We start from the raw sequence: 27,412 nt of genomic DNA, 5'->3' as shown, positions 1-27,412 counted from the left end.
TTTTGTTCCCTTTGAGATGAGGTGGGGTGAAATTTACTACAACTACTACAAAGTTTGGTTTCTCTAACTTCCTATAGAGCATTTCCTTTTCTAAGGAAATTCCACTCAAGTGCTTTTGCACCTATGGAAGGGAAGCATCAGTAAATGAACTATATAATCTTAAAAACGGTTTCACAGAGGATCAGTCTTGTGTCTGAATTGCAAATAAAATTTCAAGGAACTAGAAATCATCTGTCTTGATGGTGGTCCACCACTCAAAGTGTTTCTTAGCCTGGACAATTGTCACCACATCCGAAATAAATTAGATTGTGAGACCCTAGGGCCATCATGATTTGAACATCTCTAGTGCCAGATTGTTATTTCTGTCAATATTCTTTTTAGTTTATACTGCTTAAAATAGTCTTTATTTGCAGTTTTTCTCTCAGAGGAGAGTGCTTTTTTTTTTTTAATTTCTCCCTTCAGCCACAGCCATATTTGCCTTGAACAATGAAAGTTAATTATGTTACACCATGTTCACTTGTGTTAATTTGGATTGATGTAGAATTGTCCACACAGGTCAGGTAAACTAAAGTACTGAGCAATTTCCACATACTCAAAATAGATTTTCTATTATAAGATTTACTCTTTTGTAACCAGATTCCAAAGTAGTTTTCTGTGGCAGAGACAATAATGCTAACAAAATATTCTCTGTGTTCCCTTACATTTTCTTCTCTTAAAATGAAGGTAAGGGTATATATATATATATAATAATTATATATAATAATTCTATACTATAAATAATAATTAATTACATTTTCTTGCTTCTCTTACAATTAAGGTAAGGACATATAATATATGACATATTATATGATATATTAGTATATAATATATAATCATGTATAAATATATAATATACATGTAATATATATTATATTTATTATATATATTATACATAATAATATGATAGGAATAAATTAGCCTCCCTGGATGAATTTGTTCCTCTTTTTGAATTTACTTTTTCAGTATTATATTTTTCAGTGTAACACATGATTATCCTTGCTTGTGATTAACATGGGAATATAAAGTCTTCTACTTCTCAATCCCCCCAATCACTTCCAACTTACTAAATATGACAAGAGTAGGCATCTGTATGTTCCCACAAATAAATTAAGAATTGTCACACACATTAGCATAGATATTCCAGTGCCTTTGCTCATCTGTAGCACATGAGAATATTGCATGCAGAAAGCATTTAAAAAATGCTGACATCTAATTTGGTGTTTTTAAATCATTTCTTTTCTCCTATCTGTTGGAAAGTTGGGGATCTAATTCTTTATTTTTAAATTTTTTAACATTTATTCATTTTTGAGAGAGAGAGAGTGAAGTAGGGGAGGGGCAGAGAGAGAGGGAGACACAGAATCTGAAGCAGGCTCCAGGCTCTGAGCTGTCAGGACAGAGCCCAACACAGGGCTTGAACCCACAAGTGGTGAGATCAAGACCTCAGCTGAAGCCTGACACTTAACCACTGAGCCACCCAGGTGCTCCCTCACTCTTTTTTTTTTTTTTAATGTTTGTTTATTTGTGAAAGACTACAAGTGGGGGAGTAGGAGGGAGAGGGGGACAGAAGACCCAAAGCAAGCTCTGCCCTGACAGCAGAGAGCCCAATGTGGGGCTTGAACTCATGAACCATGAGAGGCACCTGGGTGGCTCAGTCAGTTAAGCAGACTTCAAGGTTCCTGGTTCTCCCTCTCCCTCTCTGGCCCTACCCTGCTCACTCTGTGTGTGTCTCTCTCTCAAAAAAATAAGTGTTTAAAAAAATAATAAAAAGAAAAACTTACAAACCATGAGATCATGACCTAAGATGAAGTCAAACACTCAACCCACTGATCCACCCAGTGGCCCTAGGGACCTCACTCTTTTCTAATACTGTCCCTTCCTCTTGCTACTGATATGTTTTAAATAACTAATAGAAAATATATCTGCTTGATTATGAATTTGACACCAGGAAGTAACTGTTCCTTTGACAGGTCTTCATCAAGGTGAAACACCCCTCTTATAAATATTTTTGGCTTAAAGCAATGGTATCACCAAGGTAGATACACTCTTCAGGGCAGGGAGAATGAGATAATGAGATATGTGGGTAGACTTATGAATACACCCACTTCCTACCAGGTATTTGTGAATGATCCGCCTGGGACTAAAATTAAGTACGTCTTGTATTTGTCACATGCCACTCCAAGGAAATAGAGCTGTATGTGACAGTTCTCATGTACCCTAGAAATTATACTACTTTGCCTCAATTTTCATTGACATGAACTGCTCCATGACTTACAGCTCTGTTTTCTGCTGCTCAAGATCTCTATTACACACACACACACACACACACACACACACACACACGCATGTACCCTCACCTCCATGAACATACACACTCACTAAAACCATAATTGCAGACGCTGGAAAACTCGATTCTGTTTTGTCCTTGTAACTTTTATACTGCCTTGTCGATATTTGAAAATGAAATTCACTTCCTCTTAAAATAAGGAGTGGGCATTTTTTAGCAAAAGCATTCAGTTTTATTAGTGTGTGTAGGTACTTTAGACATCATTGGACGTTTTCTGGATTTCCTGTTGAGCTCATTATCTTCACCATTATAAATTGCTTTCCACCATGACTCAACGGTGTGATATCAAAATTATTTAACAGTACAAAGGGCATTTTATTTCCTATAATATTTATGTCAAATCTCCTTTGGCTCATTTTGAAAAGTGACCATTTTCTATCACATCAGCTGCCTCAGCAGAAGTTCGGACATCAGTAAAAACTAAATTCAAGACTGATGACAATAAAAATAATAATTTACATTTGTGCGATACTTTACCAATTTTGAAAAACAACCCTTCTTTTTGGAAGGTTGCACCCACGGAATGTTATGACAGTGAGCTGTTTAAAAACCTACACTCTAGATTCAGACAGAACTGAATCCATATCCCAGCTCTTCCCTTTTCAGAGATGTTACTCTCATCCCCCTGAGCCTCGGCTTCCTCATCTCTAAAGTGGTGATGATGGATGGTAATAGTAATACGTATCTCACGATTAAACAAGACAACGAATGACACACTTCATATGCTGCCAGGCCACAGGGAGTACTCAGGATTCAGTATCTGTTAGGTCTCCTGTGGACCTTAAGCTCATAGAGGGCAAGGTCTATGCCTCTCCTGGTCTCACTGCTCAAACGACAATGTCTGGTACAAAGCAAGTGTTGAATGAAAATGGTTTAAATGGTGAGTTAAATATTAATATACCCCAGTTTCCTAGATGAGGAAACTGAGGCTCCCACAGTTTCATTGGTTCAGACCTCCATTATTCACCACACTTTAGTCCATTATTCTCCATCCCTTGTACTCTTAAATACTTAATTTGTTACAGGTTCAACAAGAAATTAATAAATCTAAACCATTTGCACTCAGATTTGTTTAGGTCATGATTTGAGGACCCACTGAGTGTCAGAAACGGCACCGTGTGGCTAGATAAACTTTTCTTAGAAACTCATCAAAACAACCTTGCCCCCAAATAATATAAAAACAGGGAGGGGGGCAAAACATAAGAGACTCTAAAATATAGAGAATGGGGGCGCCTGGGTGGCTCAGTCAGTTAAGCATCCAGCTTCGGCTCAGGTCATGATCTCACAGTTCATGGGTTCGAGCCCTGTGTCGGGCTCTGTGCTGGCAGCTAGCACAGAGCCTGGAGGCTGCTTCAGATTCTTTATCTCCCCCTCTTTCTGACCCTTCCCTGCTTACACTATCTCTGTCTCTCAGAAAAGAAAAAAACATTTAAAAAATGTTTTAATAAATAAAATATAGAGAATGAACAGACGGTTACTGGAGGGATTGTGGGAGGGGGAATGGGCTACATGGGTAAGGGGTATTAAGAATTCTACTTCTGAAATCATTGTTGCACTCTATGCTAACTTCGATATAAATTTTAAAAATTAATTAGTTAATTAAAAAAAATACAACCTTGCCCAGTAGATATTATTGGCTCCATCTCAGATTTGGTTCTGTAAACATTCCTTGCTCACCTACCAAGCATCAGTCACTGAAAATCTTATAGGGAGGGAGTAACACAGACAAGGTCCCTGCCCTGGAGGCCTTTATAGTCTTGCAGAGAACACAGCATGGAGCAAATAATGCACATGTGATAGAAGCAATAAAAGGGGAGCTTCTGCGTGCTGTGGGATCCTAGAGGAAGTGACTTTGCCTCAGGACAAAAAGGCTCCTAAGGAAGCAACGTGGATATTGAAAGCTGGGTTAGTGAGTGTTAAGCCACACAAAGACTGCAGAGAAGGGAGAGCCTGTGCAGCAGCCTGGGGCCATGAAAGACTGCGTTGAGAACCTCAAAGAAGCAGCATAGAAAGACTTGAGCCTGGAGGGCAAGACCCAGTGTTGGTAGATAAGGCTGGAGAGCTGTGCAGGAACCAGAGGGCAAAAGCTCCCAAGGCTTCGAGAAGGTCCTTAGACTCCCATTGCTAAGGAAAAGGGGGGATTACTGACAGGTCTTAAGCAGGAGCAGGATGCAGGGGGGAGCGGGAATTCAGGCCTTGTTCTGTACATGTGGTTTGCATCATCAGCATCCCTGAAGCACATTCTCAGGCCTCGCCCAACACCTGCTGAATCAAAACTCTTTGGGGATGAGCCCCACAACTCTTTCTTTTATTTTTTTTTTTTTGTATGACAGTGTCTCATTTTTTATTTTATTTTTTTAATGTTTGGGGTTTTTTTTTATTCTAAGAGAGGGAGTGCAAGCAGGGAAAGGGCAGAGAGAGAAACACACACACACACAGAATCCGAAGCAGGTTCCAGGCTCCAAGCTGTCAGCACAGAGCCCGACGTGGGGCTCGACCCCACAAACCGTGAGATCATGGCCTGAGCTGAAGTCGGATGCTTAACCAACTGAGCCACCCAGGCGCTCCAGCAAGTGTCTTTTTTTTTTTTAAGTTTTTATTGATTTTGAGAAATAGAGAAAGAGCACACACATGAGTTGGGAAGCTGGTAGAAAGAGAAAGAGGAGAGAATCCCAAGCAGGCTCTGCACTGTCAGAGCAGAGCCCGACGCGGGCTTAATCATGAACTATGAGATCACGATGTGAGCCAAAACTGAGAGTCAGACACTTTACCAACTGATCCACCCAGGCAGCCCACTACAACTCTGTGTTTTAACAGGTTCTCTGGATGATTCTCACATGCACCATAGTTTCAGAACCGTTGGCTCTTGGGAAAAGTTCTCCATTCTTGCTATATTTTGGAATCACATGGAGACTGAAAAAAAATACTAACGCCCAGGCCCAACCCAAAGGTCTGATTTAGCTGGTCTGGCTGCAGCCTGGATATCAGAATTTCCTTTCGTCTTCCCCAGAGGATTCCCCTGTGCAGGGAGGATTGAGAACTGCCGTGTCACACAGGGTACAGGTTGACCGGTCAGCGGTCCAGGACAGAGATGGTGGCACCCTGGTAAACAGAATAGGCAGATCCAGATATATTTAGAAGGGACTGCACAATGATGGAGAGATAAAGTGACCTTGCTCCAAGCATCCTCTTTTCACAAAACCTTCTGCTTCACAAAATACCCTGGTTTCGGCTGCCTCCCGCCCACACAGGAACCTGTGTATTCTTCTTCGAATGGCTTCAGCTCCTTGTGTCCTTGGGGCAGAGCAGGTGAAATGGACCATCTCCTGGCCCCAGCTGTGAAGATTATGAAGATGATCCAAAGAAACACAGCTGTGTTCCTCACACTGGATAAAAACCAGTCTCTGGCCTGGAGAGTACTAAATTATAGCCTTGAACTTGCAGACCAGCATCCTATCCGAGGGATCATGCTAAGTGCTTTATGAGTACTATTTTTCATTTGCATTACCAGCCTCTGCTCTTGGCCCTATTAGGACTTTTCACTTTAGAGAAGAGGCCACAGACAGAGTTCTGCATGTCACCCGGTGTCACAGAGGCTATAAGTGGCAGAGCAAGAATTTGAGCCCAGATCTGGTTGTTTCCAGTTCCTGGGTCCCTGACCTCTGTGGCCTCCAGCCCTTCTGGTGAGGAAGGGAAATCTGAGACATGTGTCACACAGAGGGTTTACATACTGGACCCGCTAGTGATACCTATAGAGCCAAGGTGATACATGGCAAAAGTAATCAAGGAAGGCCTCCCTGGAGGAGGAGGGTCTGAAACCCAGACCCTGAACGACATGTCCGATTTGAAATAGAAAGGAGAGTGGAGGTCATTCCAGGCCTGGGTGATTATGGTTGAACACTGCAAGATCGTAAAGAAATAGATTGGTTTTCTGTTTGGGGTATTTTTATGTATTTATTTGCTGCTTGTTCAAAGAATTACTGCATTTGGAGCTCTTGTGGTATATTTACTGCATTACCAGAAGCCAGCAAAGACATAAAACTGGTGACTCAAATGCAGAGGACATTCTTACCGGCTGGCCAGCTCTGGGAGCTGAACCCTGCATTTGCAATCAAGAAGTACATCCTTCTGATGGGAACTTTGACCCTACTCAAGGTCTCCTCTTGGAGAGGAAATAAGGCATGCTAAAGAAAGACACTAACGATCTTATTTTAACTCTTCACCAAATGAGGTAGTATCTCCCTGGGTGATTTTTATAAAAACAGAATGTCATTGAGTATGCACAGGACACCAAATTTCACGTTTTCTCTAGAAACAATCCTGGAACAGAGCCCTAGTAAAGACAGATCAGAGGCAAGCCTGCAGACTGCATGAGATCCACCCCCAGGAGTAAAAATAGAATAATAAACCCGCTATGTGTGGAACCCCGACAGTGTGAAAATGTCTCTTAGGCTCATCATTACAATAGTCCTCGGAGGGGAATTCGCTTTAGAGTGGGGAGTACAGATGCTCAGAGAGGTTGCGTGCCCTGACCTGGTCGCACGGTGAGAATGTGACAGAGGTTGAGTTTGATCTTCAGGTTTTGTGATTCTAAAATCCATGCTCTATTTTCTAAGACCTATGTCCTCTATGAAGGGCCAATTATCTCTGAAACTACTGGCAAACTACTTAATCTTTTGAAACTTAGTTTCTTTCCTCAAGGCAGGGAAAACCTGTCTTGCCGTTTGTGTCTGTAGAATCAGAATTGGTGTAAGGAGGCGGGAGATAGGCAGCTTGTAGCACTATTCGGACCTGCTGAGATTTTCTTTTTTTTAATATTCATTTATTTTTGAGAGAGAGCGGGGGAGCACATGTGTGAGAGGGACAGGATGAGAGAGAATCCCAAGCAGGCTCCATGCTGTCAGCAGAGAGCCCAACCCAGGTCTCAAACCCACAGACTGGGAGATCATGACCTGTCCCAAAATCAAGAGTCAGACAGTTAATCGACTGAGCCAACCAGGCACTCCTTACCCTTAAAAAAATTTTAATGTTTATTTATGAGAGAGAGTATGTGCAGGGGAGAGGCAGAGAGAGAGGGAGACACAGAACGTGAAGCAGGCTCCAGGCTCTGAGCTGTCAGCACAGACCCCGATGTAGGGCTTGAACTCAAACCGTGAGATCACAACCAGAGCTGAAGTCGGATACTCAACTGACTGAGCCACCCAGGTGCCTTTCCCCACCTTTTTGTTTTAAATGAGCTGCTGAGATTTTCTGAAAGTGACGGCGTGCCAGGCACGCTGCTTTAAGTCATATGCACATCCTTTCATTCAACCTCTCATCGACCCATGAGGTAGGTATTATCATCATTGTTCCCATCTTAAGAGTTCAGGGAGTTGGAAACAAAAGTTAAGGCTCAGAGAGATCTCACAGGGGGCTCAGCACCGCTCAGCCTCCAAGTGGAAAGGTCAGGATTTGAACCTGGACAGTAGAGAGGGAGCGCTAGCTGACCACGTCCTCCGGCCCCATCCCATGCACGAAGGGGAGACGGGTTGGCAGGAAAGGAATCTAGAGGTGTCAGGCAGGCATTGAGTGCAGTGATGGAGCCACAGTGCAGACCTTCTGGAGAGGAGCTTGGGCACCCCCGTCCACTGGTGGGGACCTGTCCTGGCTGTAACTTTCCAGACTGTAGTGTGCCAGTTCGGCAGCATTTGCTGGAGCCGTTTGTCTGTGAAGGAGGATAAAAAAAAAAAACACGGGGCTGTGGAGAAGAGGAGAACGGTGCCAGCTGATGGGAGTACTTAACAGGGAGCTGCCTCCGCCCTCCTCTGCAGTAGCTCTCGGCAGCTTCCTGCTCAGACTCTAATCCCTGGGAACCAAGGGGCCAAAGTGGAGAGGAAACCAGGGAAACAGATAGAGAGAAGCCAGATCAGCAGGTGGCTCACACCGCCTGCTGCCGCAGACAGGTACACCTGCCTCAAGCCCCTGAAGCTGGGAATTAAGGATGCTTTATTAGGAATGTGGTGGGTGACAGGCTAGCAAAGTTCAGTCTTCACGCATTTCTGCAGAGAACAGCACTCTCCAGGACACAGTCACTAAGCACCAGCACACTAGAAGTTAGCAGGTTGGGAAGTTGGTCCCAGGTCCCTCGCTGATGAGGGTGTGATGATGGGCAGGTGTAGCTTTCCCTCGTTGGGTCACAGTTCATGAACGTCATTGGTGGACAATTATCAGAGCCCACTGTGTGTTCAGCCCCGTGCGAGGTGCAGGTGCTCGGGACGCAGAGGTGAGCAAAATCACACGCATCCCTGCTCTCCAGCTTAACAGTGTAAGCGTCCCGTGATCATGTGGCTGCAGGTGGCCTTGCAGGTGTGAAACATGCTAATAAAAGGAGAGGGGCGGAGGGCTAGGAGAGGTTGGCTGGAGAAACTCACCGAGTCTGGAGGGGTCAGAGAAGAGTTTGCTGCGAAGTTGAAGGATGAAGAGGAAGAAATGGTTATGAGTCAAGGAGGAGATGAGAGAATGTTCTGGGTGTGGGACACAGCATGTGCAAGCCCCTGCCAGCAGAGGAAACAACCCCTTCCAGAGGCCTCAGGGCGGAGCCCAGAGGCATGTGCTGAGCGGGGATGTGGTATTCAATGGCCCCGGAGCTCAGCAGGGCCTACACTTCTACTGAATTTACTTCATCGTCTCTGATGCTCCTCGCAGCCACAGTTCTAGATCATTGTCACTATAGTCCTGGGGCTGAAGTTGGTTCATTCATGCTGAGGCAGAATACCACAGATTTTTCCAGAAAGCAGAGCAATTATTCAAATAATGCATGAAGTAATCTGCTTGTTTCCATTTAAATTTTCTGCATATTTGAGTCATGTCTTCTTTTTGCTTGACTGGAGCCTGCCTGGCAGCCATAATGATGATGAGTCTGGAAGATTCCGGAGTTGAGCGTGCCCCGTATCCTCATAAATGTGTGAGTCCTAAGAATTCAGGCAACCCTAGGGAAAGGTTAGATGCCCACGGATGTCTCCCAGGCGCACCGTCAAGGCCGATCTCCCAGGGCCTCGGGGGCTGATCAGGAGGCTCCAAGCCTCAGCCCAGGGATGATTTCTCCATCGTCCTAGAGATCAGACAGTGTTCCCAGATGGGTTCCTCGTACCTGACGTATAGATCCACGTGCACCGTGAGGTGGCATCCTCCCTGTCTCCTCCCTCCAGAACAACTGGATGTGTCCACAGACACGAGCAAAATGAAACACCCAGAAGAACTGCCTAGGAGAGCCTATCCCGAAGTGTGCGGTTGGGCATTCGAATGCATCTCACAAGGGTCGGATAAGATTGGGAAATACAGGGGCGCCTGGGTGGCCCAGTCGGTTGAGCGCCGGCTTCGGCTCAGGTCAGATCTCACAGTTCCTGTGTTCGAGCCCCACGTCAGGCTCTGTGCTGATGGCTAGCTCAGAGCCTGGAGCCTGCTTCGGATTCTGTGTCCCCCTCTCTCTCTGACCCTCCCCTGCTCTCACTGTCTCTGTCTCTCAAAAATAAATAAAAACCATAAAAAAATTAAAAAAAAAAAAAGATTGGGAAATACAGGGCCGCCCGAGGTCACCTTCTCACTGACGTGCCTTGCAGCTCTCCAGGAAGGGGAGAGACGGCATCAGCTCTAACTGGCCACACACCCCTTTCCCAGCAGAACTAGCGTCCCTATACCTTTGACAAGGGCTCATCTAGACTTTGCAGAGACCCCTGGGACCTAATAATGAGAGTTTATCCGTTCTCAGGTGAAGGGACTGTGGACCGAGAGGTCATGACGTCAACCCAAGGTCCCCCAGCTAAGGGCAAATCGAGGAACAGAACACAGGCTCCAAGGGCTCCCGCGTTCCCCTGTCTGATTTCTGTCATAAATCACCAAAGGCAAGGAGGGGAGTTGACATCTGATGCGTGCCATCTCTAGAATCGGGACAATTCTAGAAACTCTTCGCTAAACTATAGGACCTACTGTGTGCCTGCACCATGCTACGTGCTTGGCACACATACCATCTCAGTGAATCCTAATGACTCACTGGGGTAGGTATCTTATCCCCAGTTTTACAAACAGGGAATTGAGGCTTAGGTCCAGTCACTTGCTCAATCCCTTGGAGGAAGGAAATGCCATAGCCGGGGTTTGGACCCCGGCTGCCTGACTTCCATGAAACATGCTGCATGTTGTCCCATTACGTCCTTGGGGTAGCCTGGCAAGATCAAACTGATCCCCACTTAGCAGCTGAGGAAACTGAGGCTCAGAGGTTGAGAAACCCGACAAGGGCGTGGAACCAGGGCATGGAATGGCTGGGCACAGACTCCCCTCTGCCCTACTCTCAGGCCTGCGTCCTCTGCTGCGTTGTCTCCCTGAATCAGCAACGCTGGCCTGAGTTCATGTCTCTGCATTTACTTAAGGGGCTCAGTGTGAGCTGGAGAGAAGCCCAGGCCGGGGATGGGCTTGACCCGATGGCTCAGGTGATAACCTGTGAGCCCTTCGCCTTCAACAATGCTGAGCTCAGCCCCTCATCACTTGGAGAGAAAAGTTCAGGGAAATAGTCCCTTCCTTGGCAGGCAAATCACAACAACCACCGCGCTGCCTCTGCTTGACCTCTGCTAGTAGGAAGATTATTTGTCTAATTAGGTAAAGAGCCTTCGTGCCCATGTACATATTTTAACCCTAATGAGCTGTCAATGGAAAAGTTTGCCCTTGGCCTGCTTCGCCAGCTTATCTTTCCTTCCCCTGGTGGAAAAGGCCAGTGCAGTAAACAGAACCTTGTTTCTATGGAAGCTCACTCTCTGGCTTTTTCTGGGGCTGTCAGCTCGTCCATGGAGGATGGCCTTCTCTCCTATACCAGGCTGTCTGAGGGAACTTTGGCTGCATTTCCATGATTAGCTGTCAGGCAGGTCACTCCTCCTAGTGAAAGTCTCACAGAGCAAAGGGACTTGACCCAGGAGAACACTGGTGGCCCTGGCAAGCCAGGGAAATTTGTCGAGAGATGGGAGTCCCTGAACCCTTCCTTTCTGCTATACAGACTGTCAGAGCACATCCCTTTATCCCTACCACAGAGGGACACTGTCCCACCTTGTACATTCTTGTCTGAGTCTTTGACGCCCCACTGTGGCCCATGTCAGAAATACAGCCACCGCAGGCTTCTTTAAGAACACAATCAGCAGCCACCATTTCCAGAGGATTTGTTCAGGAAACTGCATCCCAAGCACTGGGCTGAGCACTTTATATCCACTGTCTCAGTGAATCCGTATGACAACCGTAGGTGGATTTATTACACTGATTATTCAGACGAAGAGGCCTGAAGCCCAGAGAGGTTGAGTCACTTGCTTCAGGTCACACAGCTCCTAAGGGGCAGAGCCAGGATAAGGACATGCTCGTTGCTCTCATTTCTTCAAGAGGGCTCTGGCCTGGCTCTAGCCTCCCTGGAAGAAATCAACCAGTCATGACAGGGGAAGGAGAGTAGACATTTCTCTGCCCCCCAGTGGTGGCTCAGTGTGTTAAACTGCCCCCTGTGTATACAAGGAACAAAATGAGGCCACTAAGTTAGTTAATTGTCAGAACCAATTAGGAAACCAAACAAGGCACTTAAGAAGGAAACCAACATAATGCCGAGCAAGAGAGCCCAAGTTTGGGGCAAGACAGACTCCTGTTTCTAACGGGTCATTATGACCAGCCGTGTGAACTGCTGCAAGTTCCTGAACCTTACCGAGATTCATCATCCGTAACCCGGGGGTGATGATGGTACCTACCTCATAGAGTTGTTCCACATACTGCACTCTGCAACATTTTTCAGTGAAATAATTGAGTAAAAGACAAAATTGCATGCCGTTCAACAGGCGTATTTATTCTAGAATTGCTCAGAATCTTTTTCTTTCTTCCTTTCTTTTTTTTAGTTTATTTTTATTTTGAGAGAGAATGACTAGGGAAGGGGCAGAGAGAGAGGAAGAGAGAGAGAATCTCAAGCACGGTCTCAGGGCCCGACACAGGGATTGAACTCATGAACAGTGAGATCACGACCTGAGCCAAAATGAAGAGTTGGAGGATTACACCACTGAACCACGCAGGCGCCCCTAGAATTGCTTAGAGTCTTAATTATACCATTCCAGGAGGGCACAGCACTTCCTGACCCCCGACTCCTTTTCCTGGTAGAATGCACATTAATATCTATTTTTTGAGACCGTTTAGGAAAAACTGAAATATAAGTCATAGGATACCTGGGCTTGACTTTGGCATCAGTAAATGCTAGTCCTCTCTTTTGTGCCCAAAATGTTCGAATAACCTTATCTGTCCTTGCTAGATTTAAGCTCCATGGAGACACCAACTACGTCTGCCTTGTTCCTTTCTACATTCCAATGTTGGCGTATCAAGACATTCCATAAAAATCTGATAAATGAGTGCATAAATGGGAGAACCCATGAATTAATGAACGAAGCCTAGAGTAGACCTAGCCTGCCATCTACTAGACATTCTCTGCTGTCTCCAGTTAACATTTGATGAGGCCAGATGCCTCTGCAAAATTTAGTAATAGGGATGGTTCTATTGGGCTGTGTTTTCTCTTTTTCATTTTTAACCTCTGTGAACACCATATCTTCTGACAGAATTCGCAACTTGATGCCCTAACCGAATCATTTTGCTGCTTCTCAGAGAAGAAGTCAGATGTTTTGTTTGTCTCTATTTTGAACAAGATATTTCTGAGTGTTCCCAGCATGTTGGCACCTGGAGCTGAAGAAGTGTTGGGTTTCCAAGAAAGTAGAATAAAAGCAGCTCCTTGGAGCTTGAAAGCAACATGGAGGATATTGTGTTTCTCGTGTGCACCTATTTATTGGAAAGCTGTAACGGGTGGACCCCTCAACAGCTCTGTAACTGCTTTCGGGTTGTTTTCTTCATATGCATGGGGGACAGGATTTCCAGTTCATTCTCTGGGTACTGTTCTGTGCAAAAAGCAAACATTGCAGTGTAAATTTAAAAATATTTAAGTTGGTCAAGGTCTAGCAGATTCCCTACTGCAGAACCTCTCAGAGATTTTGTGCATTTTGACATAGCATTTTGCAAACTCAACTTACCCTTCTTCTGGAACCTTTTTTTCTGGAGTGTTTAACAAAATTGTTGTTCAGCAGAACACTTTCCGAATAGATGGTCAAAAGTTGTGATCCAGTCTCTATGATCTAGGAAATAGTCCTGCTTCTCAAACCTGTAGAAAGAAGACAAGACAACTCCTGAATTGAACAAGGAGATAAAAATGCACAGCATAAAACAAGATGGATTTTTATGTGTTTTGTAAAACAACCAAAAAAAAGACTATGTACAGTGCTTAAAAAGCATGACCATAGTTTTTTTTAGTGTTCTTGTTTACATCATATTAAAAATAACTTATTTTCTATGCCATTTTGTACCATAGATGAGATTCTTTTTTTTTTTTAAGCATAGATCTGGGCTTTTATTTTTAAATTTCTAAATAAAAAGGGCTTTTAAAGGAAAGGGGCTTAGGGGAGCCTGGGTGGCTCAATTGGTTAAGCATCCGACTTCAGCTCGGGTCATGATCTCACAGTTCATGAGTTCAAGCCCGGCATTGGGCTCTGTGCTGACAGCCCAGAGCCTAGAGCCTGCTTCAGATTCTGTGTCTCCCCCTCGCTCTCTCCCTCTCTGCTTGTGTTCTATCCCTTTCTTTCTCTCTCTCAAAAATAAATAAACATTGAGAAAATGTTTTTAAATAAAGAAAAGGGACTTAGAAAATTCATATACTTATTAAGCTACCTTTTGTTGTAAGTTAATATGTACTATAAAGAGGAATAAAGCCCATTCTATTTGAATGCCACTGTTGACTGTTTATTAAACTTTTCTGTGAATAAAATTAATCATAAATTACTGAACGAAACAGACTCAATTACTGTTTGAAAACAATTGTAGGTTCACTTGGAAATAGAGAGAACCTTAATTCTTTTGTTCTTCATGTCTCCACCTACCTCCCCTCATATAACCATCAGTTTGTCCTCTCTAGTTAAGGGTCTGTTTCCTGGTTTGCCTCTCTCTTTTTACTTTTTTCCCCTTTGCTCATTTGTTTTGTTTCCTAAATTCTACATATGACTGAAATTACAGGGTATTTGCCTTTCTCTAACTGACTGACTTTGGTTAGCATATTACATCTCCATTTCCATCTAGTTACTAAGGGTAAGGTTTCTTTTTTATGGTAGAGTAATATTCCTGTGTGTGTGTGTGTGTGTGTGTGTGTGTGTGTGTGTGTGTGTGTGTGAATGGAAGAAGATGCTTCTTGTACAACAGAGAGAAACGTTGGCCCACTACCTGTGGTTATGCATAAAGTTTTATTGGAACACAGAAATGCCCATTCATTGATGTATCGGCTATGTCTGATTTCACATTTGATTGGACGAATTGAGTCATTGCATCAGAGATCTGATGACTCTCAAAGCCTAAAGTATTAACTGCATGGCCCTTCACAGAAATGTTTGCCAACCTCTTTCATAGATTCACAGAAAGCTGTGGTAAGGATGGCGATTATATAACCAACCCCTTCTTTCTATTGGTGGGAAAACCAGAGAAGTAAGGGAGTTGTCCAAGTTTATTTCTGGTTAGTTATGCTGAATCTTATGTCCTAAGAGCTCTCATTCCAGGGAAGACTAGCTTAGATTTCAGCTTGGATGTCAACCCCTGACTCAGTGCTAGTAACCATCGGCAGTCCTGGCTGAGAAAGTCTCAGGGCTCAAAAGAAGGAATGCGTTGATTGATTAATCTCCCATGGTCTGGGCTGGTGTGGGACGTATGACACCAAGGCACCATGGACTGACACTTTGCTCCACCCATTTCTAATAGTTATTTTACTGTTTCCTTCTGTGTGTCTGTCATATAAATGCCTTCTTCACTGGACCAGAACAGAGATGCTATATATTGGGCCCTCCTTAGAGGCAATGCTGCCCAGCAGTTCCAAAGTGATTCTTGTGCAAACTCATTTGCGTGTCTTTCCTGGCACCTGTCTACCAGCCGACGCTCTACCTGCAAGGGTTTAACTTAAGCTTTCCTCCAATTGGATGTTTCTGGTACAAGATTCTTTTTTTTTTTTTTTTTACAAGGTTCTTAACTGTTAGTGAAGTGTGTCTCTGGGGGCAGAGATCAGGGGGTGTAAAATGCACAGTCATGAGTTGATTGGCTTTTGCGATCCACACTGAAAGTCTCTGTTTTTGTGCTTCTGTGCAGCTGGACAATCCAGATGAGCAAGCAGCCCAGATCAGACGAGAGCTGGATGGACGTCTCCAAATGGCAGACCAAATAGCCAGGGTAAAGACGGTGGGGGGACATTTGCTGGGGGACCAGGCCAAAGTCCCCAGATCGGGACAGAAGCACACTGATTATTAAGGGCCACGGAAAGATGAAAGTGAGAAGCAGAGAGGCAGGAAGAGGAGGACGGTCACTCGACTGAGCCCTCCTGCCTCCGTTCTCAGGGCACTTCTCCCAGGTAGCATGTATACTTCCTCTCCTCCAGTCAGTATTCAAGCCCCAGCCTCCCCTTTCTCCTGAGTCCCCTGCCTTATGTTTCCAACTGTCCATTGTGAACATTTCCTCTTGGATATGCCCCTGCATTCCAAGTTAAATGTGTTCAAACCTAGCTCCTTTCTTCTCCGTCTGCTCACTGTATATACATACCTATAATGGCTCCTCTCGCCGTATTCTCAGTCAGTTCCTATAGATGAGACCTCCTAGGTGTTCTCAGTTTCTCCTTCTTCCCTATGACACCCCACACGGAGCTGCCCAGCTCATTGATTCTGCCTCCAAAACGTGGGCCAGATCTCTTGACTGCTTTCCGGCACCTCAGCTGGTGCTTTGATTCAGGCCGTCAACCTCAATGCCCAGATCTCACGATAGTCTCCTAGTGGGTATCCCTGGCTCTACTCTTGACCTCCAGACTCTCCTCCACACAGCTGCCATTCTCAACCTCATGCATGAACATCTCACAAACAGAGCCTTGAAATCCTTCAGTAGAATCCTCTACTGAATCCCAGAACAGTCTAACCTCTTCAGAATGATATTCCAGGCTCATAATCCACAGACTAGATACTTATTATTAGACTCACTTTCCACGCCTTTCCCACCAGATCCACCATTTCAGCTACAGAGACTATCTCCCTCTGAGTAGTCCAGCAGGCTCTTGCCTCAATGAGTTTTAGTCCACTGGAATGACCTTTCTTTTCTTCTTCTTTTAGCAAACCCTCTTACTCAACTTAAAGTCCATTCTCTGAGAGCTTATCTAGTTCTCCTCTCTCTCATGCTTTCTTCACACCACACATAAACTTTTATTGTCACAGTTCATTGAATGGTGACTGGTTTTTTTTGTTTTGTTTTGTTTTTTGCATTTCTGAGTCTCCCAGCAGACAAGATTTCTCTAGAGTTGGGAAAATGTCTTACTATTGATGACTGTGAACCTGAATGTTATCTACTATCATTGCTGTTATTTGTGTTATTATTGGCAGTAGTAATGCTAGTAGTATTCATTGAGTGCTGATTCTGTTTCAAGCATACGAAATGCTTCATGTGTACATCTCATTTAATCTTTAAAACAGCACTATATTTCAGTTATCATTTTTATTTTAGAGGTAGGGAAATCAGGACTGAGCATGATAGATATTAGTTAAGGCACTACAAGGCACCACACCAGAGGCTTAATTCAAGTCTGTCTAAATATGAGGACTGGGACAAGGGTGAGGCACTCATGTAAGGTACAAAATTTAAAAGCCAGTGGCCACAAATGCAATAAGCAAGATAAGTACCATTTTAATGAAATACTTTTAAAGCATAATTAATGAAAAAATCCATGAAGAACAAAATATCAAAATTTTAAATAATAGGATCCTACTTGTTCCTATGGTAACTACAGGACATGTGTGTCTCTGAGGGCAGGGGGCTATGGAAGATGGTTGGGACGATGGGCAATTGGTAGAGCCTGGCTTTCACCCTTTCCCGCCATGGAAAAAAAGTGTCTCAGGACTTGGACACATGGAAAGGACTTCTACTGGAAGAGAAACCAAAAGGAGATTCCACAAAGCTCAACAATCCCCGTTTGTGCAGAAGCAGCTTTATTGAAATATTTTCCATCTTATTTTTGGACATCTTCAAAGTTTATAGTAGAGTCATTCTGTTGGCTAAAATTAATATGCAGTTATGGATTTGCTGAAAGGTAGCTTAAAAGGCCCTTATGTTTGAAAACCCTGCTTAATGAGAGAGAAAACATCAATAAGGCTTCAGAATTTAGTTTTATAAAGTCAGTGTCTCCTCAGCAGATTATCCTGAATATAGAGGTCATTTGGTCCTTTCTTTGTCTATTGCATTCCAAACTATTAAGTATTCATCTCATTTGAAGACAATCTCTCTCTCACACACACATACACACACACACACTTCAAAAACAAGTCCATAGCACCTTTATTTTAGTTGTTTACTTTGAGGCTTCAATGTGATAATTTAAGAAACTAGTGTAGGGTAATTTCAATTTTTTTTAATGCAACATACAAACTTTATTTAACAAAAATAACAGGTAAGTCAAACAGGCACTTATATTAAGAAAAAAACTGACTAGAAAATTTTTTATCTTGAACAGCTTACAGTAACCTACTTGCAGTTGCATTTAACTGCACTCTGTTGCTGTGAAGAATACAGCTTATGCACAGGTCTGGATGAACGATATGTACATTTTTCAAGTATTCGTTGAATACTACCTTATATACACATATACATTAAATTTGAAAAAGATTTAATCAACGATAAGCAGATAGACTTCATTTTTGTTGCTCTTTTGGAAGAGGTCGTCTAAAGAGAAGAATGTGTGGTTCCGGCTCATGAATCATGTATTGAACCCAGCCTAGACTCTGTTGGACACCAAGTCTCCTCCACTCCTCTTCAGACATCAGATGGGTTTTCGGTACTTGTTTGGAAAGTTCTCTGGGTAACATGACATGCTGGTACTCGTAGTGCTCGTCGAAGTACTTGTCCGAGTAATAGATCTGCTTGTGAGCCATCCTGCGGGCAAGTGGGAGTGACAGGGCTCGAAGAGTGGGCACAGTAAGACCACACAACCACGTCACTCCAAGTCAATGACTCGACTGCCGGGTAATTTCAATTTTTAAAAGACCATGAATGAACAACTCTTATATAGTGAGCCAAATTGCTCATCTTTGAACAATAGTAGGTCCAAGATTTTTCTCCCCCAGACCATACTACTAGATATTCTTATACCAAGAAGGATATTATTGACAACTTAGAACTAGACTTTCTTAGGCAATGAAATAGGCAATTAAAGTAAGTCTATCTTGGTCATTATTTATAGAGAATGGAGAATAATTTCAAAGTATATGGAACATCCCCCAAACATTTAGGGTATTGAGGATTTCTATGAGTAAGTCTGCCCACCACTATCTCCTACTCTTCTAGAAATGGACTCTCTTCTTCTTCATCATTTATTCATGCCCATGATCTCCAGTCCTGGAAATCCATTCTTTACCCACATGGAACCAATCACAGTTCCCAGCCTACCATGACCACAAATCATTGGTCCAGAAATGGATCCCTGCTGCAACTTAACCAATGAACCACTTCCCTGGGACCTGGGGACTGTGGGCCAGTAGGGCTGTGTCTTCTCATGCTGGAAAGATGTCTACAGCCATGTTCAATTCTTCCATGTAGGGAAAAGAAGATGAAAGAATGAAGTCAACATATGAAGAGAGATAGAGATGGAGAATACACTGAGATTCTCAGGATGTTCAAGTCCCTGGTTTCACTTATTCTTGAGTCTCCACTGTGTAACTGCTTTTCCCTTGGTTTAGTTGAGTTCTGAGAAATGTAAATTCTCTTTTTGCCTAAACCAGGCTGGCTAATACTGAGGAAAATTGAACAGTATCTGCTAACAATTAAACAAAATATCGAGAGTTTAGATATTGACTAGTTCATGAAGGGATATTCAAACAAAACACCCCTGCTTATCTTCTTTTAGCTCACCCCGATTTTTCTGTTTCTGGCATAAGAGTGAATTTTAGTGCGAGTGTGCAATTAAATCCATATGGTTGAACATCAGCTCCTGTAAATATCATAACCAGAAATTCCTGGATAGGGGACAGGCAAGATGGTGGCGTAGGAAGATCCTGAGCTCACCTCCTCCCACAGACACAACAAATCTACAACTGCACATGGAATTGTCCCCTCTGAAGGAAGCCTGGAAACTGCATGGGCAGAGCCTTCACAACAAGGGGCAGCATTAACACAGGTAGCAGTGGCAAAGATACAATCTCATGAAGGAAGAAACCATTCCCTGGGTGCAGCATTCCACTCCAATCAGAAGGATCTCAGCAATATAGAAAGTATCGCTGAGGAGCAAGAGAGTTGAGTTCCACATCAGGAACCCTAATGCTTAGATGAACCTCCAAAACACCAGGCTTTGAAAAGCAACAGGAAACTCACTCAGGAAAGCAAAAGAACTGTAGAGAAGGTGAAACTTCTCTTAAAGGCATTACATACAGACTCACTCAAACCAGAAACCAGGGCAAAAACATGAGATTGAAAAGTACATAGACCACAGGTGAAGGAGACCCACTTCTTCATCTTGGAACATTGGCCAGTGAGGCAGGAGACATGTAGCCTCTCCCTGGGGACTGAGACACTGACTGTAGCCAATTTTCCTCTTCCATTCTGCTTTGCCAATCCTGGTGTTGGTAGGCATCACTTTGGAATCCTCCCTTGAGACTGCTGTGTAAGGGGATGTACCCCATTGAGAGCCCTCTACAACTCTGCACCTCAGCAGGGCATCAGAGCCAAAAGGGCAATAACCCCACCCACCAGCACACCTGCAGCACTAGAGCCAGGTTTTCCTGACAGCTAGGAAGAGGGCCAGCCCTACACAACAATGAGTTGTCACCCAACCACAACAGGAGAGTATAGATGGTCCCTTCTAGGAACACTCCCAGGGCACCTAGCTCAGGTGACTAAGGGAGTTTGCATTGGGCCCCCTATGACACATTCTGTGTAAAGCCACTCTTTTTAGACTGGGAAACATACTTGATCTAACTCAGAGATAGAAATAAACAGAGAATTTAGCATGATGAGGACAGAAGATTATGTTCCAAATGAAAGAATAAGACCAAACCTCAGAAAAAGAACTAAATGAAATGGACATAAGCAATCTGCCATATAAAGACTTCAAAGTAATAGTAATACAGATGCTCCCCTAAAGAGAATGGATGCACATTGTCAGAACTTCAACAAAAAGAAAATACAAAAAAGAATCAATTAGAGCTGAAGAATATAATAACTGAAATGAAAAATACATCAAAGGGACTCAGTTGTAGATTAAATGATACAGAGGAATGAACCAATGGTCTGGATGATAGGTTAGTACAAATCACCCCATAAGAACAGCAAAAAGAAAGAAGAATTTGAAACACAAGAAGAGTTTAAGGGACCTCCAAGACAACACCAAGTGTACCAACATTCATGTTATGGGATCTTAGAAGGAAAAGAGAGAAAGAAAGGGACATGAAACCTATTCAAAGAAATCATGGCTGAAAACTTCCCTGTCTGACAATGGAAACAGGCACCCTGGTCCAGAAATCACAGGGAGTCCCAAAGATGAATCCAAAGAAATACACATCAAGACACATTATAATCAAATGTCAACAGTTGAAGTTAAAGAGAGAATTTTAAAATCATCAATAGGAAAACAACTATATTTACATACAAGGGAAACCCCATAAGACCACGGATGATTTTTCAGCAGAAATTGTACAGAGCACAAGGGAGTGGCACAATATATTCAAAGTGCTGAAAGGAAAAAAATATAATCAAGAATACTCTACCCATTATGATTATTACTCAGAATTGAAGAAGCATAAGCTAAAGGAGTTCATCAACACCAAACCAGCCTTACAAGAAGTGTTAAAGGGATTTCTTTAAATGAAAAAGAAAGTTCATAAATAGAAATAAGAAACTTACGAAAAAAAATCTGACTCGTAAAGGTAAACATATAGTAAAGTAGTGGAGGGGCCACCTATGTAGCTAGTATGAAGGTGAAAAGATAAAAGTAATAAAATTATTCAGACTACAATTGTTAATCAAGGATACACAAAATATTAAGATGTATAATATTATGTCAAAAACATAAATTGGGGGGAGGAGGAGATATTGTCCTTTTAGAATGCACTTGAACTTAAGCAACCATGATCTTAAATAGAGTGCCATATATGTAGGATGTTATATATGACCCTCATGATAACCACAATCTAAATATCTACAATAGACACAACAAATAAAGAGAAAGGAATGCAAGCATAACAGTAAGGAAAGTCACCAAATCACAAGGGAAGAAAGCAAGAGAATACAGAAAGAGAGAAGAGCTATAAAAACAACCAGAAAACAATCAACAGCATGGCAGTAAGTACATATCTATCAGTAATTACTTTAAATGTAAATGGACTAAATGTTCTAATCAAAAGACATAGCTGAATGTATTAAAAAAAAAAAAACAAGACCCATCTATATGCTACCTGCAGGAGACTCACTTCAGATCCAAACACAAACTCAGATTGAAAATGTAAGGATGGGAAAAGATATTTCATGCAAAAGAAAAGGAAAAGAAAGTTGGTATAGCAATCATTATATCAGACAAAATAGACTTTAAAACAAAGACAGTAATAAGAGACAAAGAAGGGCATTATGTAATAACAGAGGGATCAATACAAGAGAATATAACACTTATAAATAATTGTGCACCCAACATAGAGGCACCTAAATACATAAAGCAAACATTAACAGACATAAAGGCAGAAAAACAGTAATACAATAATAGTAAGAGACCAACATCCTACCTATCTCAATGAAGAGATACCCAGACAGAAAGCAAATAAGGAAACACTGTCCTTAAAAAATACTTCAGATCAGATAGACTTAATAGATGAATACAAAGCATTCCATACAAAAACAGAATACACATTCTTCTCAAGGGTATTTGGAACATTTTCCAAGAGAGATGATATGTTAGGTCTCAAAACACATCTCAGTAAATTTAAGATTGAAATTACATCGAGTATCTTTTCTGACCACAACGGTATGAAATTCAAGATCAACTACAAAAAAACTAAAAACACAAACATATGGGAGGCTGAACAACATGCTACTAAACAACCAGTGGGCGAATGAAGAAATTTAAAAATACCTTGAAACAAATAAAAATGGAAATACAACAGTACAAAATCTATGGACCACAGCAAAAGCAGCTCTAAAAGAGAAGTTTATGGTGATACAGACCCACCAACTGTAACACCTGAAGGAACTAGACAAAGAAGAAAGTCCAGAGTTAATAGAAGAAAGGAAATACTAAAAATAAGATCAGAAACAAATGAAGTAGAAACTAAAAATAAGACAATAGAAAAGATCATTGAAACTAAGAGCTAGTTGTTTGAGGAAATAAACAAAATTGATAATGTTTCGCCAGATTCATCAAGAATAAAGAGGGAGGGACCAAATAAAATCAGAAATGAAAAGAAGCTCGAAACTGATACCACAGAAATAATAAGGATAATTAGAGACCATCACAGACAATTCTATCCCAACAAATGGGACAACATAGAAGAAAGAGATAAATTCGTATAAACACACAATCTTCCAAGATTGAATCAAGAAGAAATAGAAAATTTGAATATACTGATTGTTATTTATGAAATTGAATTAGTAATCAGATGACTCCAAACAAACAAAAATGCAGGACCAGATGGCTTCACAAGCAAATTCTACCAAATATTTAAAGAAGAGTTAATACCTATCTTTCTCCAACTATTTCCAAAACACTGAAGAGGACGAAATGCTTCATAACTCACTCTGTGCGACTAGCATTCCCCTGATATCAAAACCAGCAAAAGATACCACAAAAACAGAAAATAACAGGCCAATATGCTTGATGAATACAGATACAAAAATCCCCAACAAAATACGAGCAACCTGAATTTAATAGTACAGTAAAAGGATCATATAGCATGATCAAATGGGATTTATTTCATGGATACAAGGATGATTCAGTATCTGCAGATCAATGAATGTGATATATCACACTAACATAAAGAAGGGAAAAACTATATGATCATTTCAATAGATGCAGAAAAAGCGTTCAATGAAATTTAATGTCCATTTGTGATTATGACTCCAAAAAATGGGTACAGAGGGCAATACCTCAATATGAGAAAAGCCATATATAACAAACCTGCAGCTAACATCATACTCAACGGTGAAAAGCTGAAAAATTTTCCTCTAAGATCAGGAACAAGACAGGGATGGCCACTCTCACCACTTTTATTCAGTATAGTATTGGAAGTCTTCGTCACAGAAATCTGACAAGAAAAAGAAATAAAAGACATCCAGATGGGAAAAGAAGTAAAACTGCCATTATTTGCAGATGACATAATACTAGGTATAGAAAACCCTTAAGACTCCACCAGAAAACTATTAGAAGTAATAAATGAATTCAGTAAAGTTGCAGGGTGCAAAATTAATATGCATAAATGTGTTGCATTTCTATACACACCTAACAAACTATCCAAAAGAGAAAGTAAGGAAACAATCCCATTTACAGTTGCATCAGAAAGAATAGATACCTAGGAATAAATTTAGACAAGGAGGTGAAAACCCTGTTGCTTTGAAAATTATAAGACACTGATGAAAGAAAGACACAAATAATGGAAAGGTATACTTTGCTCATGGAATTGAAGAGTTGATATTGTTAAAGTGTCCACTTCCTAAAGCAGTCTACACATTCAGTGCAATGCCTCTCAAAACACCAATATTATTTTTCACAAAATTAGAACAAATAACGCTAAAGTTTGGATGGAACCACAAAGACTTCAAATAGCTAAAGCTGTCTTGAGGAGAAGAAAGCACCTGGATGTGTCACACTCCCTGATTTCAAACTACACTAAAAAGCTACAGAAATCAAAGCAGTATGGCATGAAAACACACACGGTGGATCAATGGAACAGTATAGATCATCCAGGAATAACCCCACACTTTTATGGTCATGTAGTCTTCAACAAAAGAAGCAAGCATAAACAACGGGGAAGAGACAGTCTTTTTAATAAATGGTGTTGGGAAAACTGGACAGTTCATGCAAAAGAATGAACCTGAACCACTTTTCTTACACCATTTAGAACAGTAAATTCAAAATGAATCAAGACCTAAAGGGAAGACCAGAAACCATAAAACTCCTAGAAGAAAACATAGGCAGAAGGCTCGTGGACATCAGTCTAAGCAGTATTTTTTTTTGGATCTGACCCCTCAAGGGCAACAAAAGCAAAAATAAACAAATGGGACCACATCAAGCTAAAAAGCCTATTGCATAGTAAAGGTCACCATCAAGAAAATGAAAAGACAACCTACTGCCTGGAAGAAGATATTTGCAAATGATAGAACCGATAATGGGCTAACATCCAAAATATATTTTTTAAAAATTCACACAGCTCAATATCAAAAAAAAAAAAACCTAACAACCCAACTATAAAATTGGTAGAGGATCTGCATAGACACTTCTCCACAGAAGACACACAGATGGCCAGTAGAAACATGAAAAGATTCTCAACATCCCTGAGCATCAGAGAAATACAAATCAAAATCACGGTGAGATATCACCTCTCTCTCAGAATGGCTATCACCAAAAACACAAGAAGTAACAGGTGTTGATGAGGACGTGGGGTGAAGGATGCCTTTGTGTCCTGCAGGGAGGAATGCAAAATGGTACCACCACTATGGAAAACAGTATGGAGGTTACTCAAAAAAAAAAAAAGCAACTATCTATCATGCTATCCAACAGTTTCACTTCTGGATATTTATTTATCTGAAGAAAACAAATACACTAATTTAAAAAGATATATGCACCTCTATGTTTACTGCAGTGTTATTTATAATAGCCAAGGTAGGGAAGCAAGTATCCCTTGGTAGGTGAATAGATCAAGAAGGTATGGTATATGTGTACATATATGTGTGTGTGTGTGTGTGTGTATTGTATATATATGTGTATGTATATACACACACACACATATATACATAATGGAATATTATTCAACCCTAAAAAGGAATGAGATTCCATCTGTAACAAGATGGATGGACCTAGAGAGTATTATGCTAAGTGACAAACACCGTATGATGCCACATGTGTGTGGAATCAACAAAACAAAAAACCAAAACAGAAACAGACTCATGGATACAGAGAACAATGCTGGGAGAGGACAATAGGGGAAGGGAATTTAAAGGTACAAACTTTTAGTTATAAATAAGACACGAGGGTGAATGTACAGCACATATTACAATAACATTGTAATGACCTTGTATGGTAACACATGCAAGCTAGATTTATTTGGTGATCACTTGGTAATGTATGTAAATGTTGAATCACTATGTTGTATATCTAAAGCTAATATAATATGGTATGTCAACTACACTTCAATCAAAAAAATGCCTCCACAAATACACATCCTCATTTTTTTCCATCACTCCAATCCAAAGATCCAAGATGCCTCTCAACCAGCCCTTTACCTTACCTCATCCTAGCCTCTCTCTCTCTTTGCTCATTCGGCCTACATTAAATGTTTTGCGCACTGGCTGTACATTTTCATGCAGACTCTCATTTAGATCAGTGACAGACAAACCTGGGAGTTACAGTGATTTTCCCCAGTTCAGCACCTCAAAGAGTTTAAGTGATGTGCCCAAGGTCACTCAGCTTATAAGTGGAGAGCTAAGTGCTTTGATTCCAAGTGTCATGCTTTATGACAGGCTGGCAGTTAGTTACACCAGGACAGGACTGCCCTCTCACTGTTGGCTGCCCCTCCAGGGACCTACTTCCTCTTTTCCACTAAAATTTACTGTAGATTTCTTTCAGTTTATCCAGAAGGCCACATGAAGCAATAGCGTCAGGCAGAAGCGGCTTCTGGAAATCTGCATCCTTTCTGCTTTGATTTCCTTGGAATCTGGCAAAGAGGTGGTAAAGACCCCGGTGTTTCTGCTGGCAGCAGACACGCGTACAAAAGGCTTCTGTGTGTTCTTTCTTCCTGGAAGAGAAGGGAGGCCCGTCCAGGGCAGCTTTCCTCCAACACAACCCTACGCTCTAATCTGGCGAATCAGTCACGCTGACATCTCACAAATCACTAGAGATGGGTCCGTGAGCCTGCACTGTGAACATCAGATGTGCTGCCTTAAAAGTCCCATGAAGAGATCTGAATGCCTTTTTTAAATGTTCTTAATCTCCATTCAAACATTTCCCCAAATCCTCTCATACTGATACTAAAATGTCCCCAAATTTCCCCTAGGAATTAAGCCTACGTTATTTAAATTGTGTCATCAGAAGTTGACATTGGAGCTTAAACAGACATTTTGTGGCATTAGTGGTACTGTGATATTTGCCAGTTCATTTGGCCACAATTTGAGGTAAAATTCCAAAATTTGTGAGCTAATTATATAAGATCAATAATACAGTTTTTGTAGTGTTCGTGGCAGATGTGTGGGAGTGAAACCGCATTGGTTTTTTCAAACTATCACTTAAATGTGGAGTTGCTATTTAAACCCCTATTCTCTGCAGAGCAAAATTACCATCTCATACCGTGGTCCTGCTGCAAACCTTGATGAGGCTATGCCCCTAGGAAGGAAACAATATCCAAATCTTTCCCTCTTGAAAAAGTTCTAGTCCATGCATTGTCAAAAACCAGATAAAAATGGCATCTTCTCCTACCAGAGAATGATACTACTCCCAGCTTACAAATTAAGCTTTTGTACCTGGCACTCACCCTGAGTCATGAGGTAGCACAGTGTCCAGGCACGCCAAAGTTTAGTTCAATTTTTTACTTGAAAGAACATATGTGGAAAGCATCTCCCTGACTCTGACCTTTGCAGGTAGCTAACAACCCAGGAAAATCTTGAGTTCAAGCAAAAATCTAAATGCTGAGGAGGGCCTCTGAAATTTATTAAGTGAAGGGAAGTCATATAATTCACAAAAGCGGAGGAAGTAAC

At 41.9% G+C, this 27,412-nt stretch overlaps 1 protein-coding gene and 1 pseudogene across 1 annotated transcript in view; one reads left to right on the top strand and one right to left on the bottom strand.

The window, feature by feature from the left end:
- The window catches only part of CADPS (calcium dependent secretion activator), a 467,826-nt gene that overhangs the window by 191,790 nt on the left and 248,624 nt on the right, over window positions 1-27,412 (top strand). The window contains 1 exon segment of the mRNA XM_029917033.1: window positions 15,590-15,670. Coding sequence (XP_029772893.1) covers window positions 15,590-15,670 — 81 coding nt within the window.
- On the bottom strand, window positions 18,118-18,421 carry LOC115273779 (annotated as a pseudogene).

The sequence above is a fragment of the Suricata suricatta genome, chromosome 12, assembly GCF_006229205.1.
Source record: "Suricata suricatta isolate VVHF042 chromosome 12, meerkat_22Aug2017_6uvM2_HiC, whole genome shotgun sequence".
Taxonomy (NCBI): Eukaryota; Metazoa; Chordata; class Mammalia; order Carnivora; family Herpestidae; genus Suricata; species Suricata suricatta.
This window is presented reverse-complemented; position numbering and strand designations above follow the sequence as displayed.